Below are 20,295 nucleotides of genomic sequence, written 5' to 3' on the forward strand. Positions count from 1 at the left end.
TGTTAATCTGTTTTGAATGACAGTCTCAAATAAGTAAAGTGACCTAGTTAAATAATTCACCTTTGGGAAGATTAACTATAATGCCAACATTTTTCTAGGAAAATACAGCACCAATTTTAATGAACAAAAACCATGCAAGGACTATCCATTTTGCAAAATGATTCACCAACAGTGCTTTTCGTTGTGAGTACACTCACGGTATCATTTGTCTAATGAACTTAATTACTTGGCCAATGTCTGCTTTCCCCATTACACTGTGAACTCCTCGTGGGTAGGAATCATATCTGCCTTGGTATTGCTCTATGCCTAGTACTTTGCACAGTATCTAGCACATAATCTTTTAAATTGGTGCTAAATAAGTATTTGTTTGATTAATTAATAAATATATCTAAAATGCAATTCATTTTCGTGCACAAAGTTTTCAAAATATGCCTGCAGCTTAAAGTAAGGCGTGGTTATGGGGATCTTCAAACTATGGCCTGTGGGCTAAATCTACCTACACCCATTCGTTTACTCAATGACTACGGCTGTTTTCAGACTACAACTCAGACTAAGCAGTGGTGACAGAGAAAGTATAGCTCCCCCCCCAAAAAAACTACTACTCAATCCTTTATAGAAAAAGTTCGCTTATCCTTGATCAGTTGCTTAGAACATACCAACATACGTATTAATATTTCTGAAAACCAAGCTAATACCTACTGTTGCCATTAAAAAAATTTATCATATCCCCTGAAGACATCTAACCATATTTGTTGTTGTTTTGTACTGTCAAACTAATTTCAACTGCTGGTGACCCCACGTGACAGACTAGAACTGCCCTATGGGGTTTTCTAGGAATCTTTACAGGAGCAGATCACCAGGTCTTCCTCCTACAGAGCTGCTGGGTGGGTTTGAACTGTAAATCTTTCAGCCAGCAACCAAGCCCTTAACGGCTGTGCCACCAGGGCTCCCTTCTAATCACAGTGGAGGACATAAATATACAATTACTTTCCACTAGATACTAGTCATACATAATTTTTTTAAATACACTTAAGTAGATAATACTTAAGTGTATTAAAAAAAATTAAGTATATTAATTTTTATTATTAATATATTACTTAACTATATTAAAAAAATTTTTTGTATGACTAGTATCTAATGGAAAGTCGATGGCAACGGGTTTTTTTTTTTTTTTTTTTTAAGTAGATAATATTGAATCCAATCTCTAATCTCTTGAAGAACTCCAGAAATAGCTCTGGGAAGAAAAGAAAAAAAGTTTTCAAAATACCTTAAAAATACAGAAACTAAAGAATCATTAAGGAATCCTGGTGGTGCAATAGTTAAGTGCTCAGCTGCTAACTGAAACGTCGGTGGTTCAAACCCACCCAGGGCTTTGCAGGAGAAAAGACCTGGCGATCTGTTCCCTTAAAGATTACAGCCTAGGGAACCCTATAGAGCAGTTATACTCTGTCCTACAGGGTCTCTATGAGCTAGAATCCACTCGATGGTACATTGCATCACAGAATCATTCTGACATATAAAATGAAAATCTTTCCAAATATTACAGAAATCTTAAGTGTTCTCTTTGATCACCCTCAATTCAAATTAATGTTTTCCATTTCCTTATATTTTCTACATCTTTCTTCCCTCCTCCACACACACATACATTTTAAGAGTTACATATCTGCCTGAGGGCTAGTAGGCTAAAGTTATTCTGCTAGTACATTTCCATGAAAAAAATGATCTAGAACACAGTATTCTGATTACTTTTATTAAACTTCTCCACGAAAAGTTTCTATGTAAGTGCGATTCATACGGCCTGCTTTCAGCCGACTGGAAGATGTGTATACACCGTACTATGCTATTAGAAAGCTAAATTCTGGTTTCCCTACCACACTGTTGGACCACGTAACCCTCGCTGTTGAGGATCTATTATAATGTGTACTGCCTGACTACAACCACTTAGGTGGATTATCACTGTTCCAAGTTGAAGTGAACAGTCTCTGCAAAATTACCTCTTCTGTTAAGCAATTCCCAACTAGTGGTCAAATGCCATGTTTCACAGGGTAAAAGCAGTTCCAAATAGTAGCATAAAAGGCACCTGATGTAGGCAGAGGTGCCATCAGCTCTTTACACTGAAGGAACATTTAGTAAAAGAGTATCAGCAGATTTATTTTTAAATCAGTCTCTTATTTGCTTCCACAGAAACCGCAGGTTAGCTTTTGTTACCATCACTAGGTCTTCTAGTTCGCTGGACAAGAGCTATGCCTAATCTTACCTGTAATACAAATTTTGTAATTTTCGTAACAGTTAAACATCTTTTTTTCATAAAATATCAGAGATTATTACACATAGTATGGATAAGTAGCTTCATGTTATACGTAAACATACATATGTGTGTACTGGATGATGATGTCAAAATGTATTTTTTATGAATATACTAAAAAAAAAAAAAAAAAGAAAACCAACATGCTAGGCATTAACCCTTTGGGAGCAAGACCAGATCTGTTTACTTGCTATTGCACTACCAGTGGCTAGTACCTGGCAGTAACTGTGTTCAGAAATTATTCTTTGAGGTTACTGAGCTGTAATTTACATATAGTAAAATATGCCCTTATTAAGCGCATAATTCTGTAAAATTTGACAGACTTATGTGGTCATATAGCTACCACAACAATCACGATATGGAATATTTCCAGTATCTCAGAAGCTCCAAGTGCTACTTCATAGTTAACTCCTCTCCTGGAAATCCTGTCCAGACAACAACTAATCTCGTTTCTGTCCCTTTACCCGTTGCCTATTGTCATTGAGTCTGTCCCTATAGTTTTGCCTTTTCCAGAATGTCATATAAAGAAATCATATGGTATGTACATTTCTGAGTCTGGCTTCTTTCACTTAGCATCCATGTTGCTGCTGAACCAGCAGTTTGTTGCTTCTTATTGCCAAGTAGTATTCCATTGCAATGTACATACCACGCTGTTCATCAATTCACCATTTGATGGATATTTGAGCTGTTTCCAGTTTTGGAAAATTATGAATAAAACGGCTATAAACATTTGTGTACAGGTTTTTGTGTAGACGTACGTCTTCACTTCTCACGGGTAAATACCTAGGAGAGGAATCGCTGAATCATATGCAATAATTATTTTTGAATAAATAAATTCATGTCCCAAAATTTCAAGTATAAGCCAAATATGCTGGTGCTTTAGTAACAGATTTCCTTTTTATCTCTAAGCCCTGTACTACTGCTGGGTGCACAGCTAGGCCATATCTCGTTCACCATCTCCCTAGCTGTTAATGGACGTAAGAGCTACCAATGGACATAAAGTAAAGTATGTGTTTTGGGGGGAGATAACTGCCCTCTGAAGAAACCCAGAACTCCGTTCAGCTATCTAAGTGGGGTAACAGAAGAAGGGCTGTTCTCTGGCGCCAATAAATCTGGAATAGCCCTGAACAGGGGCAATAAATGATGTCCATTGCCTACAGGAGGTCTTCCACCTTCACTAGTCATTTTCCTTTGTATTACCCACTTTTACTACTCCTTCCTCAACCTGTTCTCTATACATGCTACTTGGCGTGTAGACATGGCTGTCTAATTAGTATTTAATCCTGGGAGAGATAAACTTGGGTGTTCTTCTCTAAGACACGAACTGGAGCGTGCTTGGATGCAATCTAACATACACTGTGGATGGGAGCCTAACTTCAGGGAATCTAGGCTGATGATGACGTGTGCTGTTCTACTCATCACTGTCCTGTTTATTCTGTGAGTAATAAACGCCTGTTGACATCGTCATTAAAACAGTGGCCTGTGCTCTGCTCCAAACGTTCTTCACTAAGAACTTGTGAATACAGGATACCGCAAACGTGTTTAGCCATCATGCCATCTTAGAGCTGTACAGAGCAGGCAGCTCTTCCCCAGTCACTTTCTGAGCACCTTCCAACCTGAGGGGCTCATCTTCCACAACTATAACAATCTTCCACAGCTACTCATAAGGTTTTCACTGGTCAATTTTTTTAGAAGTGGATCTATAGGTCCTTCTTCCTAGTCTGTCTTAATCTAGAAGCTCTGCTGAAACCTGTCCACCATGGGCGACTCTGCTGGTATTTGAAATACTGGTGGCACAGCTTCCAGCATCACAGCAACACGCAAGCCACCACAGTAAACAAACTGACAGAAAAGCTATGGAAGAGCTGCCTCCTCAAAGTAGAGTTGACCTTAATGACATGGATGGAGTAAAGTTTTTGGAATCTTTTTTCAACAACATAAACGGTGACTATACAAGTGGACTCACTGGATGGAATACACAGGAATCAAATTAACTACATCTGTGGAAAGAGATGATGGAGGAGCACGATATCAGCAGTCAGAACAACGCCAGGGGCTGACTGCAGATCAGACCTTCATCAATTGTTCATATGCAAGTTCAAGTTGAAGCTGAAGAAAATTAAAACAAGTTCACAGGAGCCAAAGTACAACCTTGAGTATATACCACCTCAATTTAGAGACCATCTCAGGAATAGACTTGATGCACTAAAAACTAATGACCGAAGACCAGAAGAGTAGTAGGATGACATCAAGGACACCATACAAGAATAAAGAAAAAGGTCATTAACAAGACAGGAACCATATCTGTGCCCATTCCAAAGGAACCCTGATCCAAAAGAATGTGGAAATTATCAAACGATATCATTAATATCACACACAAAGTAAAATCATGCTGAAAACCATTCAAAAGAGGTTGCAGCAGTACAGTGACAGGAAACTGCCAGAAATACAAGCCGGATTCAGAAGAGAATGTGGAACGAAGGATATCGTTGCTGATGTCAGACAGATCTTGGCTAAAAACAGAGAATGCCAGAAAGATATTTACCTGTGTTTTATCGACTGTGCAAAGACATTCGACTGTGCGGCTCATACCATTGCAAAGAATGAGAATTCCAGAATACTTAATTGTGCCCATTAGGAACCTATACATAGATCAAGAGGCAGTGGTTACGTGGCTTAAAATCAGAAAAGGTGTGTGTCAGGGTTGTATCCTTTCACCATACTTATTCAATCTGTATGCTGAGCAAATAATCCAAGAAGCTGGACTATATGAGGAAGAACAGGGCATCAGGATTGGAGGTAGACTCATTAACAGCCTGCGATATGCTGATGACACAACCTTGCTGAAAGTGAAGAGGACTTGAAGCACTTACTGATGCAGATGAAGATCAAAGACCACAGCCTTCAGTATGGATTACACCTCAACATAAAGAGAACAAAAATCCTCACAACTGGACCAATAAGCAACATCATGATAAACGAAGAAAATGTTGAAGTTGTCAAGGATTTCATTTTACTTGGATCCACAATCAATGCCCACAGAGGCAACAGCCAAGAAATCAAACGACCCACTGTATTGAGCAAATTTGCTGCAAAAGACCTCTTCAAAGTGTTAAAAAAGCAAAGATGTCACTTTGAGGACTAAGGTATGCCTGATCCAAGCCATGGTATTTTCAATCACCTCATATGCACACAAAAGCTGGACAATGAATAAAGAAGACCAAAAAAGAATTGATGCCTTTCAATTATGGTGTTGGTGATGAATACTGAATATACTCTGGATGTCTAGAAGAACGAATGAGTCTGTCTTGGAAGAAGTACAATCAGAATGCTCCTTACAAACAAGGATGATGAGACTTTGTCTCACATGCGTTGGACACGTTATCAGGTGGGAACAGTTCCTGGAGAAGGACATCATGTTTGGTAAAGGAGAGAGTCAGCAAAAAAGAGGAAGACCCTCAATGAAATAGAATGACACAGCGGCTACAAAAACGGGCTCAAACACAGCAACGACTGTGAGGATGGTGCAGGCCCCAGCAGTGCTTTGTTCTGTTGTACACAGGGTCACTATAAGTTGGAACAGACTCGAGGGCACCTAACAACAACCACAACAGGGCTGTGCAGCTCTTACAGCCTGCTTCTCAATCTTAGAAGATTGGGAAGATTGGGGGAACCCATAATTGTTTTCAGATTTAAACAGTCATAGACACTTTTAATCTAGTCTTAAAGATTCTTTGGTGGTACAACTTTCACAAAACTCTGAGTTTCTTATCTCTTTGATTCCAGTCCCATGTGCCATTACCACACTCACAGTTCTTTTCAAGAATTAGTTCTCTGATATGCTTTTTTTTTTTTTTTAATTTGAACCTTTCTCTTTCTCAGTTTAAAAAGGGGTTACCTTGAGGTTGTCAGGCTTCTATGGTGAGGCTGTATCTTTGGTTTGATCTTGGCCTGTAGTCACTTTATCCAATTTAAAAATTTTACTAAGATGTCCTTTAATCTGATTCTTGCTTTGAAACACCTTAATTAATTGAAAATTTTATCAACATTTGAGGAGGCCACATCTTTAGTCTTATCTTTGCCTCAAGGTAGAGTTTTTATAGGCTTTTATTCCTCAAAAATGTACTCAATTTTATATCATAATACTTGAGGTCTAAAAGCAGCTGACTCTCCCAACATCACAATATCTGTAATTTCTAGAATCTCCATATTTTTTTTCATTTCTGCTTGCAAATCTGCCAATTCTTTCCCGAATTCATTTCTTTCTTGTAATACCTTGCCACATACAGCTAATAGCAAAAGCATGTCCTACTACCAGCGTTTTCCAATCTCTTCCCCAAGAGTCACAAGTTTATAGGACACCTGCTGTTCTGCCTCCCAGTATACTACAGGTGACAGTTTTATTCACATAGATCCTATACTTTCCCTGTTAAATTTATTCCTAAATATTTCATGGTTCCCTAATTTCTTGACACATTAGAAGTTCATGTGAAATTGAAGAAAAACAAGATCTAATATATATTACCTTTACTAATCTATTTTCCACCTAATCTTCATATACATTTTAAAAGAAAGGTGGTACATCACGTGAGGACAGGTTCACAAGGCTCGTCCACTGTGGCTGGAGCCTCAGTGGAACCACACACTACCTCACCTGCATGGGCAAACTGTGCACCTTGTGGAGCTGCAGAGTTCTCATTCTTAAAACAAGGACAATAATATTTATCTCAAAATAATACTTTGAGAATTAAACGAGATAAAGTAGGTCTTGCGTGGTATCTGACTGATACATGTCCAGTTATTATTTTATATATTACATTACTATTCTTCAAATTATAGAGTTGGAAAACCTACATGCAAAAAGATTTTACATAATAAAAGGCCCACATGTCATTTAAAAAAACACAGCAAAACAAAAAACCAAATAGTATTTGAGACTTTCAGTCGCTTACCTTAAACTGCAATCATCCTCATTTTGGTAAGATTTAACTTGTGAAAAAGGCCTCGATTGTACTTCTTGCTGTTCTCTCTAGTTAAATGAGGAAATATATGTCATGTATAATACAGAAAAGGACATAAAACCAGGATACATTCAAGTGCCTTTCTGATCATTAATCATTTCCAAGTTGTCCATGAGACAGAAAGCCACAGAATTCAAAATGCTATGGTGTAATATTACAGTTTTACCTTTCATTAGCTATGGGTTAAGAAAGCCAATTTTATGGGAAAATAAGAGGATCAATGCCTTCATATGACTTTGTCTGACTCCTTCCTTCGTCCCCACTACGTTAGAGTCTTCCATCTCTTGTAACATGCAGAGGAAATGAGAAAAACTCTCAAGAAATTAATAAATAAACTCATTAAATGGTAGAAACACTTGTCTCAAAACAGGCAAAGTTTCAATGAAGAAGCTTTGAGGAGACCATGAAGATGCTAGAAATGAAGCACTGCGGTAAAGGCTTTTGGGAGAGATACATCAGGAAATGAATGGTGGGTAAACTAAAATTCAATTTGGCTAAAGTAATATTCAGTTAGCTTCTGCAGGGGTAGAGATGCCCCCTCTCCTTGCCCAGCCCTTCCCATTTTCTACTCTGCTCTGTATTGGAAAAAGGTTCTTTTTAGGGGTCCATTCAAGCAGAATACATAATGAATCTCTTGTTCTACCATAATGTTGGATTTCTTTTTTTCAAGTATTTTCCTGCTCTTTGGACACTGGCAAAAACTAAAAGATATAATAAAAAAATTTTTTTTTTTAATTTTTATCGTGCTTTAAGTGAAAGTTTACAAATTAAGTCAGCGTCTCACACAAAAATTTACATACACCTTGCTATATATTCCTAGTTGCTCTCCCCCTAATGAGACAGCACACTCCTTCCCTCCACTCTCTATTTTCATGTCCATTCAGCCAGTTTCTAACCCCCTCTGCCCTGTCATCTCCCCTCCAGACAGGAGCTGCACAGATAGTCTCATGTGTCTACTTGATCCAAGAAGCTCACTCTTCACCAGTATCCTTTTCTATCCCATAGTCCAGTCCAATCCCTGTCTGAAGAATTGGCTTTGGGAATGGTACTAGTCTTGAGCTAACAGAAGGTCTGGAGACCATGACCTCCAGGGTCCCTCTAGTCTCAGTTAGACCATTAAGTCTGGTCTTTTTATGAGAATTTGAGGTCTGCATCCCACTGCTCTCCTGCTCCCTCAGGGGTTCTCTGTTGTGTTCCCTGTCAGGGCACTCACTGGTTGTTAACAGCCACCACCTAGTACTTCCGGTCTCAGGCTGATGTAGTCTCTGGTTTACATGGCCCTTTCTGTCTCTTGGGCTCATAATTACCTTGTGTCTTTGGTGTTCTTCATTCTCCTTTGCTCCAGATGGGTTGAGACAGAAAACTTTCTCAGTGGCTTTTAGAAAATGCATGCTTACCAAAAACATAAACATACATATACATATATATCCATGTTCAGTGTGTGATAATTCACGGAGCTGAATATTTACTTTGAGTACTTTTTTGTATGTATAAACCAAAAACCAGACCCACTTACTTGGTGTCAGTTCCGACTCATAGCGACCTTATAGGACAGAACAGAATGCCCCCGTAGAGTTTCCATGGCTGTAATCTTTACGAAAAGGAGCCCTAGTGGCAAAATAGTTAAGAGCTCAGCTGCCGGCGGAGAGATGAGTGGTTCCAACCCACCAGTGGTTAGCAGACGAGTGCTTTAACCACTGTGCCATCACTTTTTGGTATGTATATTATACGTCAAATTAAAAAGTTTAAGAAATTTAGCACTTACATGAAATTACTAATAATTGTACATTTACTTACTATTACTTCCTCAGCTTGTCGAACCAAGTCAGCTGTTTTTGCCTCCAATTCTGCATTTAAACGTCTAAAAACAGAAAATGATTTAATAACTAGGATATACTGAAGATTCTAACAAAAGCTAAAGTAATCAAGTTTCAACAACTACACGTTAACGAGTGATCTAATCAGCAAATACTAAAACATACACATTACATTTTTACTCTAAAATTAACATAACTGTAATTTTCTACTCCCCATGGATTCTTCCTTCCTTGTGACAGAAACCCAAACAGTGTAACTCTTAGCCTTGACTCATTTCAGGGGGAGTGACTTGTCTGACTAATAAAACTGGGAAGAATAAACTGGGTGGGTTCAGCTCAGTTCCACTCTTCATTTTGGGATCAGCCTACCTGCAGAGAATACAAATTCTAACCTTGCTTCTCCAAAGACAGGCCCTTCCCCCAACTGGAGATGGCGCTGAACAGGTTGGGAAGAGGTCTGCCCGGGTCTGGGGTATTGCTGTAATTGGGGAGGTAAATCTGGGGTTTAGTGAGCAGACCCAGTGTGACTCACGCCTCAGCTACATATTTCAATATCACTTTCATCAAAAATAAAGTTGATCATTTTGATCTCCATCTGCCATTCTTTTGTTTTATCTCTTAATGTATTTGGTCCCATCAAAACTGCAAGAATGACAATCCACTGGAGGAAACGAATTTTAAAAGGGAAATTGCTCATAATCTTACACCTTCATCCAACCATTTTCATTTTTAAAATGTCCCTCCAGTTTTCATACACACCATAGTCACCATTTTGTACTATGTTACCACATAACAATATAAAAGGAACACGAGTATCTTAAATTAGTCTTTACAATTATTGCCTTAAAGAGCTACACAACATTCCACTGGATTGCAGTTAACGTAATGTACTCAACTATGCTCCTACTGTTAGTTCAAGTCTCTTTCACTATTACAAGTATCTTCAGAAGCATAACTTTTTTTCTACTGATGGATCATATTTCTAGACCATCTATGGTCTTTTAACATTAATACCACATGAAGGAAATATTTTTAAATTTAAAAAATGAGATACCGGGGCGGGGCCAAGATGGCGGACTAGGTGGACGCTACCGCGGATCCCTCTTGCAACAAAGACTCAGAAAAACAAGTGAATCGAACACATACATAACAATCTATGAACTCTGAACAACAAGCACAGATTTAGAGACGGAAAATGAACAAATATGGGCAGACAGCGACCGTTTTCAGAACTAGGAGCCAGCGTACCAGGCAGGTGACCTTTGGAGCCCGATCTGGGGCAGAGCCCAGGGGGGCAGACGGCACAGACAAGGGGCCCAGCCCTACTCCCCCGAACCCATCCCGGGAGGGAGTCTAGCTGGTTGGCGCGGGTGGTGTAGCGGCGCAGCCAGAGGGAGAAGCACCCGGGAGGCAGTGACTGATCTTGGAGCGGGGAGAGCAGCGTCCCAACCGGGGAGCCGTCCCGCCCGGATTTTGGCGGACGGGGGCGGAGCGTGAACGCGGGGATCAGCTCTATATTCTGTGGTGCTACACTCCTAGCTCTCTGATCCCTCCCCCACCCTCCCCAGGCAGATCCACTAACATCCGAATACCCAGGGCCGGAGGGAGAATTCAGATAGGGATCTAACTGCATTTTTTTTAGCTGATTACCTGGAAAATCTAGTTTCCCAGTGATGGCTCGGAGACAGCAGTCCATATCAAACCACATAAAGAAACAGACCATGACAGCTTCTCCAACCCCCCAAACAAAAGAATCAAAATCTTTCCCAAATGAAGATACAATCCTGGAATTACCAGATACAGAATATAAAAAACTAATTTACAGAATGCTTAAAGATACCACAAATGAAATTAGGATAACTGCAGAAAAAGCCAAGGAACACACTGATAAAACTATTGAAGAACTCAAAAAGATTATTCAAGAACATAGTGGAAAAATTAATAAGTTGCAAGAATCCATAGAGAGACAGCATGTAGAAATCCAAAAGATTAACAATAAAATTACAGAATTGGACAACGCAATAGAAAGTCAGAGGAGCAGACTCGAGCAATTAGAATGTAGACTGGGACTTCTGGAGGACCAGGGAATCAACACCAACATAGCTGAAAAAAAATCAGATAAAAGAATTAAAAAAAATGAAGAAACCCTAAGAATCATGTGGGACTCTATCAAGAAGGATAACCTGCGGGTGATTGGAGTCCCAGAACAGGGAGGGGGGACAGAAAACACAGAGAAAATAGTTGAAGAACTCCTGACACAAAACTTCCCTGACATCATGAAAGACGAAAGGATATCTATCCAAGATGCTCATCGAACCCCATTTAAGATTGATCCAAAAAGAAAAACACCAAGACATATTATCATCAAACTTGCCAAAACCAAAGATAAAGAGAAAATTTCAAAAGCAGCCAGGGAGAAAAGAAAGGTTTCCTTCAAGGGAGAATCAATAAGAATAAGTTCAGACTACTCAGCAGAAACCATGCAGGCAAGAAGGGAATGGGACGACGTATACAGAGCACTCAACGAGAAAAACTGCCAGCGAAGGATCATATATCCAGCAAAACTCTCTCTGAAATATGAAGGAGAAATTAAGATATTTACAGATAAACACAAGTTTAGAGAATTTGCAAAAACTAAACCAAGACTGCAAGAAATGCTAAAGGAAATTGTTTGGCCTGATGACCAATAATATCAGGTACCAGCACAATACAAGGTCACAAAACAGAACGTCCTGATATCAACGCAACTCAAATAGGGAAAGCACAAAAACAAATTAAGATTAATTCTAAAAAATAAATAAATAAAATAATACACATAACAGGAAATCAATAGATAAACAATCACAATAATCAAAAAGAGGGACTAAATATAGGAGGCATTGAACTGCCAGATGGAGAGTGATACAAGGCGATATAGAAGGATACAAGTTAGGTTTTTACTTAGAAAAATAGGGGTAAATAATAAGGTAACCACAAAAAGGAATATCAATTCCATAACTCAAGAAAAACGTAACGACTCAACAAACACAAAGTTAAACATAATGAAAATGAGGATCTCACAAGCTACTAAGAAAAACGTCTCAGCACAAAAAAGCATGTGGAAAAATGAAATGGCCAACAACACACATGAAAAGGCATCAAAATGACAGCACTAAAAACTTATTTATCTATAATTACGCTGAATGCAAATGGACTAAATGCACCAATAAAGAGACAGAGAGTCACGGACTGGATAAAGAAACACGAGCCATCTATATGCTGCCTACAAGAGACACACCTTAGACTTAGAGACACAAACAAACTAAAACTCAAAGGATGGAAAAAAATATATCAAGCAAACAATAAGCAAAAAAGAAGAGGAGAAGCAATATTAATTTCTGACAAAATAGACTTTAGACTTAAATCCTCCACAAAGGATAAAGAAGGACACTATATAATGATAAAAGGGACAATTGATCAGGAAGACATAACCATATTAAATATTTACACACCCAATGACAGGGCTGCAAGATACATAAATCAAATTTTAACAGAATTGAAAAGTGAGATAGACACCTCCACATTTATAGTAGGAGACTTCAATACACCACTTTCGGAGAAGGACAGGACATCAGTAAGAAGCTCAATAGAGACACGGAAGACCTACTTACAACAATCAACCAACTTGACCTCATTGACTTATACAGAACTCTCCACCCAACTGCTGCAAAATATACTTTTTTTCTAGTGCACATGGAACATTCTCTAGAATAGACCACATATTATGTCATAAAACAAATCTTTGCAGAATCCAAAACATCGAAATATTACAAAGCATCTTCTCAGACCACAAGGCAATGAAGCTACAAATCAATAACAGAAAAACTAGGGAAAAGAAATCAAATACTTGGAAACTGAACAATACCCTCCTGAAAAAAGGCTGGGTTATAGAAGACATCAAGGAGGGAATAAGGAAATTCATAGAAAGCAACGAGAATGAAAATACTTCCTATCAAAACCTCTGGGACACAGCAAAAGCAGTGCTCAGAGGCCAATTTATATTGATAAATGCACACATACAAAAAGAAGAAAGGGCCAAAATCAGAGAACTGTCCCGACAACTTGAACAAATAGAAAGTGAGCAACAAAAGAACCCATCAGGCACCAGAAGAAAACAAATAATAAAAATTAGAGCTGAACTAAATGAATTAGAGAACAGAAAAACAATTGAAAGAATTAACAAAGCCAAAAGCTGGTTCTTTGAAAAAATTAACACAATTGATAAACCATTGGCTAGACCGACTAAAGAAAAACAGGAAAGGAAACAAATAACCCGAATAAGAAACGAGAAAGACCACATCACAACAGAGCCAAATGAAATTAAAAGAATCATTTCAGATTACTACGTAAAATTGTACTCTAACAAATTTGAAAACCTAGAAGAAATGGATAAATTCTTGGAAAAATACTACCTACCTAAACTAACACATTCAGAAGTAGAACAACTAAATAGACCCATAACAAAAAAAGAGATTGAAACGGTAATCAAAAAACTTCCAACAAAAAAAAAGTCCTGGCCCAGACGGCTTCACTGCAGAGTTCTACCAAACCTTCAGAGAAGACTTAACACCATTACTATTGAAGGTATTTCAAAGCACAGAAAAAGACGGAATACTACCCAACTCATTCCATGAAGCGACCATCTCCCTGATACCAAAACCAGGTAAAGACATTACAAAAAAAGAAAATTTTAGACCTATATCCCTCATGAACATAGATGCAAAAATCCTCAACAAAATTCTAGCCAATAGAATCCAACAACACATCAAAAAAATAATTCACCCCGATCAAGTGGGATTTATACCAGGTATGCAAGGCTGGTTTAATATCAGAAAAACCATTAATGTAATCCATCACATAAATAAAACAAAAGATAAAAACCACTTGATCTTATCAATAGATGCAGAAAAGGCATTTGACAAAGTTCAACACCCATTTATGATAAAAACTCTTACCAAAATAGGAATTGAAGGAAAATTCCTCAACATAATAAAGGGCATCTATGCAAAGCCAACAGCCAATATTACTCTAAATGGAGAGAACCTGAAAGCATTTCCCTTGAGAACGGGAACCAGACAAGGATGCCCTTTATCACCGCTCTTATTCAACATCGTGCTGGAAGTCCTAGCCAGGGCAATTAGGCTAGACAAAGAAATAAAGGGTATCCAGATTGGCAAGGAGGAAGTAAAGCTATGACTATTTGCAGATGACATGATCGTATACATGGAAAACCCTAAGGAATCCTCCAGAAAACTACTGAAACTAATAGAAGAGTTTGGCAGAGTCTCAGGTTATAAAATAAACATACAAAAATCACTTGGATTCCTCTACATCAACAAAAAGAACACCGAAGAGGAAATAACCAAATCAATACCATTCACAGTAGCCCCCAAGAAGATAAAATATTTAGGAATCAATCTTACCAAGGATGTAAAAGACCTATACAAAGAAAACTATAAAACTCTGCTACAAGAAATTCAAAAGGACATACTTAAGTGGAAAAACATACCCTGCTCATGGATAGGAAGACTTAACATAGTAAAAAATGTCTATTCTACCAAAAGCCATCTATACATATAATGCACTTCCAATCCAAATACCAATGTCATATTTTAAGGGGATAGAGAAACAAATCACTAATTTCATATGGAAGGGAAAGAAGCCCCGGATAAGCAAAGCATTACTGAAAAAGAAGAAGAAAGTGGGAGGCCTCACGCTACCTGATTTCAGAACCTATTATACAGCTACAGTAGTCAAAACAGCCTGGTACTGGTACAACAACAGGCACATAGACCAATGGAACAGAATTGAGAACCCAGATATAAATCCATCCATGTATGAGCAGCTGATATTTGACAAAAGACCAGTGTCAGTCAATTGGGGAAATGATAGTCTTTTTAACAAATGGTGCTGGCATAACTGGATATCCATTTGCAAAAGAATGAAACAGGACCCATACCTCACACCATGCACAAAAACTAACTCCAAGTGGATCAAAGACCTAAACATAAAGACTAAAACGATAAAGATCATGGAAGAAAAAATAGGGAGAACCCTAGGAGCCCTAATACAGGGCATAAACAGAATACAAAACATTACCAAAAATGATGAAGAGAAACCAGATAACTGGGAGCTCCTAAAAATCAAACACCTATGCTCGTCTAAAGACTTCATCAAAAGAGTAAAAAGACCACCTACAGACTGGGAAAGAATATTCAGCTATGACATCTCAGACCAGCGCCTGATCTCTAAAATCTACATGATTCTGTCAAAACTCAACTACAAAATGACAAACAACCCAATCAAGAAGTGGGCAAAGGATATGAACACACATTTCACTAAAGAAGATATTCAGGCAGCCAACAGACACATGAGAAAATGCTCCCGATCATTAGCCATTAAGAGAAATGCAAATTAAAACTACGATGACATTCCATCTCACACCAACTAGACTGGCATTAATCCAAAAAACACAAAATAATCAATGTTGGAGAGCCTGCGGAGAGATTGGAACTCTCATACACTGCTGGTGGGATTGTAAAATGGTACAACCACTTTGGAAATCCATCTGGCGTTATCTGAAACAGTTAGAAATAGAACTACCATAAAAAAAAAAGCCATACAACCCAGAAATCCCACTCCTCGGAATATACCCTAGAGATACAAGAGCCTTCACACAAACAGATATATGCACACCCATGTTCATTGCAGCTCTGTTTACAATAGCAAAAAGTTGGAAGCAACCAAGATGTCCGTCAACGGATGAATGGGTAAATAAATTGTGGTATATTCACACAATGGAATACTACGCATCAATAAAGAACAGTGACGAATCTCTGCAACATTTCATAACATGGAGGAATCTGGAAGGCATTATGCTGAGTGAAATGAGTCAGAGGCAAAAGGACAAATATTGTATAAGACCACTATTATAAAATCTTGAGAAATAGAAAAAACGGAGAAGAACACATACTTTTGTGGTTACAAAGGGGGGAGGGAGGGAGGGAGAGGGTTTTTTATTGATCAATCACTAGATAAGAACTGCTTTGGGTGAAGGGAAAGACAACACTCAATACAAGGAAGGTCAGCCTAATTGGACTGGACTAAAAGCAAAGAGGTTTCCGGGATAAAATGAAAGCTTCAAAGGTCAGCGGAGCAGGGGCTGGGGTCTGGGGAACATGGTTTGAGGGGACTTCTAAGTCAATGGGCAAAATAATTCTATTATGAAAACATTCTGCATCCTACTTTGAAATGTGGCGTCTGGGGTCCTAAATGCCAACAAGCGGCCATCTAAGATACATCAATTGGTCTCAACCCACCTGGAGCAAAGGCAAAGGAAGAACACCAAGGTCACATGACAACTAAGAACCCAAGAGACAGAAAGGGCCGCATGAACCAGAGACCTACATCACCCTGAGACCAGAAGAACTAGTTGGTGCCCGGCCACAATCGATGTCTGCCCTGTCAGGGAGCACAACAGACAACTCCTGAGGGAGCAGGAGACCAATGGGATACAGACCCCAAATTCTCATAAAAAGACCATACTTAATGGTATGACTGCGACCAGAGGAATCCCGGAGGCAATGCTCCCCAGACCCTCTGATGGCACAGGACAGGAACCATCCCCGAAGACAACTCATCAGGCATGAAAAGGACTGGTCAGCGGGGGGGAGAGAGAGGCTGATGAAGAGTGAGCTAATTAAATCAGGTGGACACTGGAGAGTGTGTTGGCAACTCTTGACTGGAGGGGGGATGGGAAGATAGAGAGAGAGGGAAGACGGCAAAATTGGCACGAAACGAGAGACTGAAAGGGCTGACTCAATAAGGGGAGAGCAAGTGGGAGAAGGGAGTAAGATGTATGTAAACCTACATGTGACAGACTGATTGGAATGGTAAATGTTCACTTGAAGCTTAATAAAAATTAATTTAAAAAAATGAGATATCTTGTTTGTTTTTCTTAGATATGTGATTCAGAGTAACATAGACCACTGGCATCCTCCACCCCGAATAAAAAAATCTGTGTCATAACACTTTTTGAAACAGGGTGAAGCTTTAAGAGCTATTTTTATCTTAGGATGATCTAGTCAAAAGAATAATATGATAAACACCAAGAGTAGCATTTATGGGACCATTATGTCATTTTTTACATTTCCCTAACAAGAATCATGAGAATTTACATAGAACTTCTGGTCAGTATAGTAGACTGAGATGACTCCGAAGACTACTGTTCTGCTCCAAACCCATAAAAATGCTGGATAGAATGTAACAAATGAGAAACCGCCAACTCAAACTCAGGCAAGGGAAATCCCCTGATGCTAAGAATAAAGCAGCAACTCAAAGTGAAAGCAGTAAACAGGAACAGAAGCCAAAACAGCTCACAGCTATAAGCTGAGGCCTGTGTAGGAGTCAGGAGGGGTTGCCCCATTTGTGAAACACAGACTACAAAAACTCTCCCACTAACTCTGTTGTTAGTTGCCCTCGAATTGATTCCAACTCATGATGACCTCATGTGTGCAGAGTAGAAATTCTGCATATGGTTTCAAGGCTGTGACCATTTGGAAGCAGATAGCCGGACCTGTTTTCTGAGGCATCCCTGGGTGGGTTCAAACCGCCAACCTTTCTGCTAGTAGTCGAGTGCTTAACTGTTTGCACCACACAGGGACCCTACGTACCCTTAAGCGAGCGGAAATGAAGTGAGGGCCGTAAGTGGAGAAGATGCTCGTGTAGCTGGAACACACAGTCGTGACTTCCAGTTCATACAACCTGCTTGGAATAGGGATGCTGTGTCCAAATTTTAATATAGAAAGCTGGTGTGTGAAAACTCTGTAAAACTAGTAAACTCAAAACTGCCCCACAGGGCCATTTACTCATCTAGAATATATATGGCATTCTCTCAGAAAGCAAACTCTGCTAAAGATGACCTCACAAAGAAAACAAATTACATAAAGAAACAAATCACCAAACCATGGGAGAACCAGCAGAGGCAGCTTTAACCACCACATCACCAGGGCTCCTTGAATCAGACCACAGATATGAAGAAATCATCTACAAAGTCAGATAGAAAGATAAAGAGATTTAAAAAAAAAAGATAATACTCATTTAAAACAAACTGTATGACAGCTTTATTATCTACCTACTGTCTAACAGAAGCAGCCCTGGTGGCACAAGTGGCAAGTGCTCAACTGCTAACTAAAGGTCAGCAGTTCGAACCCACCAGCCTCTCCTCAGGAAAAGATGTGGCAGTCTGGTTTGATAAAGATCACAGCCTTGGAAGCACTATGGGGCAGCTCTACTCTGTCCTATAGGGTCACGGTGAGTCAGAATTGACTCAGTGGCAACTGGTATGGGTACTGTCTAATAGAAGCTGCAGAAGAAAATCCCAGAAAGCAGAAAAAGTCAAAATATGAAGAGATAATAGCAGAGAATTTTCCAAAATTGAAGACATGGATCCCAAGCAAAATAAAGGAAAAAAAAAAAAAAATCCACACTTGTACATATCATGGAAACCCTGTTGGCATAGTGGTTAAGAGTGCAGCTGCTAACCAAAAGGTCAGCAGTTCGAATCTACCAGGTGCTCCTTGGAAACCCTATGGGACAGTTCTCTGTCCTATAGGGTCACTATGAGTAGGAATTGACCCAAACGCAACAGGTTTGGTTTGGTTTTTTTACACATAGTGGATCTGCAAAACTTCAAAGACAAAGAAAATACTCTTTAACCTACCAAAGAGATTATTTAAAAGAGAAGAAAAATCACCTACCAGCGTGGTTACCTAAAAAGCTAACAGCAGATGGCTTATCAACATCTTAGATTTCAATAGGCAAAGAAATGGCATGTTCAGTGGGCTAAGGGGAAAAAATGGCCATCTAGAATTCTATGTTCAGCTAAACTGTCATTGAAGAATGTAAGTGCAAAGTAACACAACTTTCAGAAAAGACCAAAGAGCATAAGGTTCAGATTTTCATTGAACTAAGTACTTAAGGGTCTACACTTCAGTAATGAGGAAATGAATCTGGAAAAAAAAAAAATAAATGATGAGGAAAGAAATTAGAAAACACGACTGTAAATCTAAAATAGTACAGACTATAAAAATAACATTGACGATAAACTGAGGAGGAGGGTTGCTCAAAACAAAGAAGACATAAAGTACCATTTAACTTGAAAGATAAGGGAAAGCCAAGTTAAAGCATTCTAAGGTCCCTCCAAACTAATGAAATAAAAAAACATAATAAAACTCATTTAATCCAACAGAAGACAAAAGAACAAAGCAAAATAAAGCTATAGTAAGCAGAAAACACAAGATTAGATAGACAAACAACTTCAAATATTTTCTTGTTATATTGTTAGGTGCCGTTGAGTCGGTTCCCACTCAGAGTGACCCCACGTAACAGAATGAAACATTGCCCAATCCTTTGGCATCCTCACAATCGCTGCTATGTTTGAGCCCATTGTTGCAGGCACTGTGTCAATCTATCTCCACTTTGTTGTTAGGTGCCATTGAGTCAGTTCCAACTCATAGAGATCCTATGCACAACAGAATGAAACACTTCGGGTCCTGTGCTGTCCTCACATAATCCTTGTTATGCTTGAGCCCACTGTTGCAGCCTCTACTTTACCAGGCATGATATCCTTCTCCAGGGACTGGTCCTTCCTGATAACATATCCAAAGTATGTGAGAAGTCTTGCCACTGTTGCTTCGAAGGAGCATTCTAGCTGTATTTTTTCAGGGACACATTTGTTCATTCTTCTGGCAGTCCACGGTATATTCAATATTCTTCGCCAACACCACAATTCAAAGAAATCAATTCTTCTTCTGTCTTCCTTATTCATTGTTGAGCTTATGTATATGATGTATATGAGGCAGTTAAAAATACCATGGCTTGGGTCAGGTGCACCTTACTCCTCAATGTGACATCTTTGCTTTTTCACACTCGAAAGAGGTCTTTTGCAGCAGATTTGACCAATGCAATACATTGTTTGATTTCTTGACTGCTGCTTCCATCGGCGTTGATTGTGGATCCAAGTAAAATGAAATCCTTGCCAACTTCAATCTTTTCTCCACTTATCATGATGTATGTTATTGGTCCAGTTGTGAGGATTTTTGTTCTCTTTATG

General features: G+C 38.9%; 1 protein-coding gene across 3 annotated transcripts in view; it reads right to left on the minus strand.

The window, feature by feature from the left end:
* TEX9 (testis expressed 9) overlaps positions 1-20,295 on the minus strand; it is a 60,084-nt gene that overhangs the window by 33,717 nt on the left and 6,072 nt on the right. For all 3 annotated transcript variants that reach the window (XM_064267514.1, XM_010597992.3, XM_064267513.1), the window contains exons 3-4: positions 9,124-9,187; positions 7,258-7,334 (exon numbers count right to left, since the gene is read on the minus strand). In XM_064267514.1, coding sequence (XP_064123584.1) covers positions 7,258-7,334; positions 9,124-9,187 — 141 coding nt within the window. The remainder of the gene's footprint in view (positions 1-7,257; positions 7,335-9,123; positions 9,188-20,295) is intronic.

Source organism: Loxodonta africana, chromosome 13 (assembly GCF_030014295.1).
Source record: "Loxodonta africana isolate mLoxAfr1 chromosome 13, mLoxAfr1.hap2, whole genome shotgun sequence".
Lineage (NCBI taxonomy): Eukaryota > Metazoa > Chordata > Mammalia > Proboscidea > Elephantidae > Loxodonta > Loxodonta africana.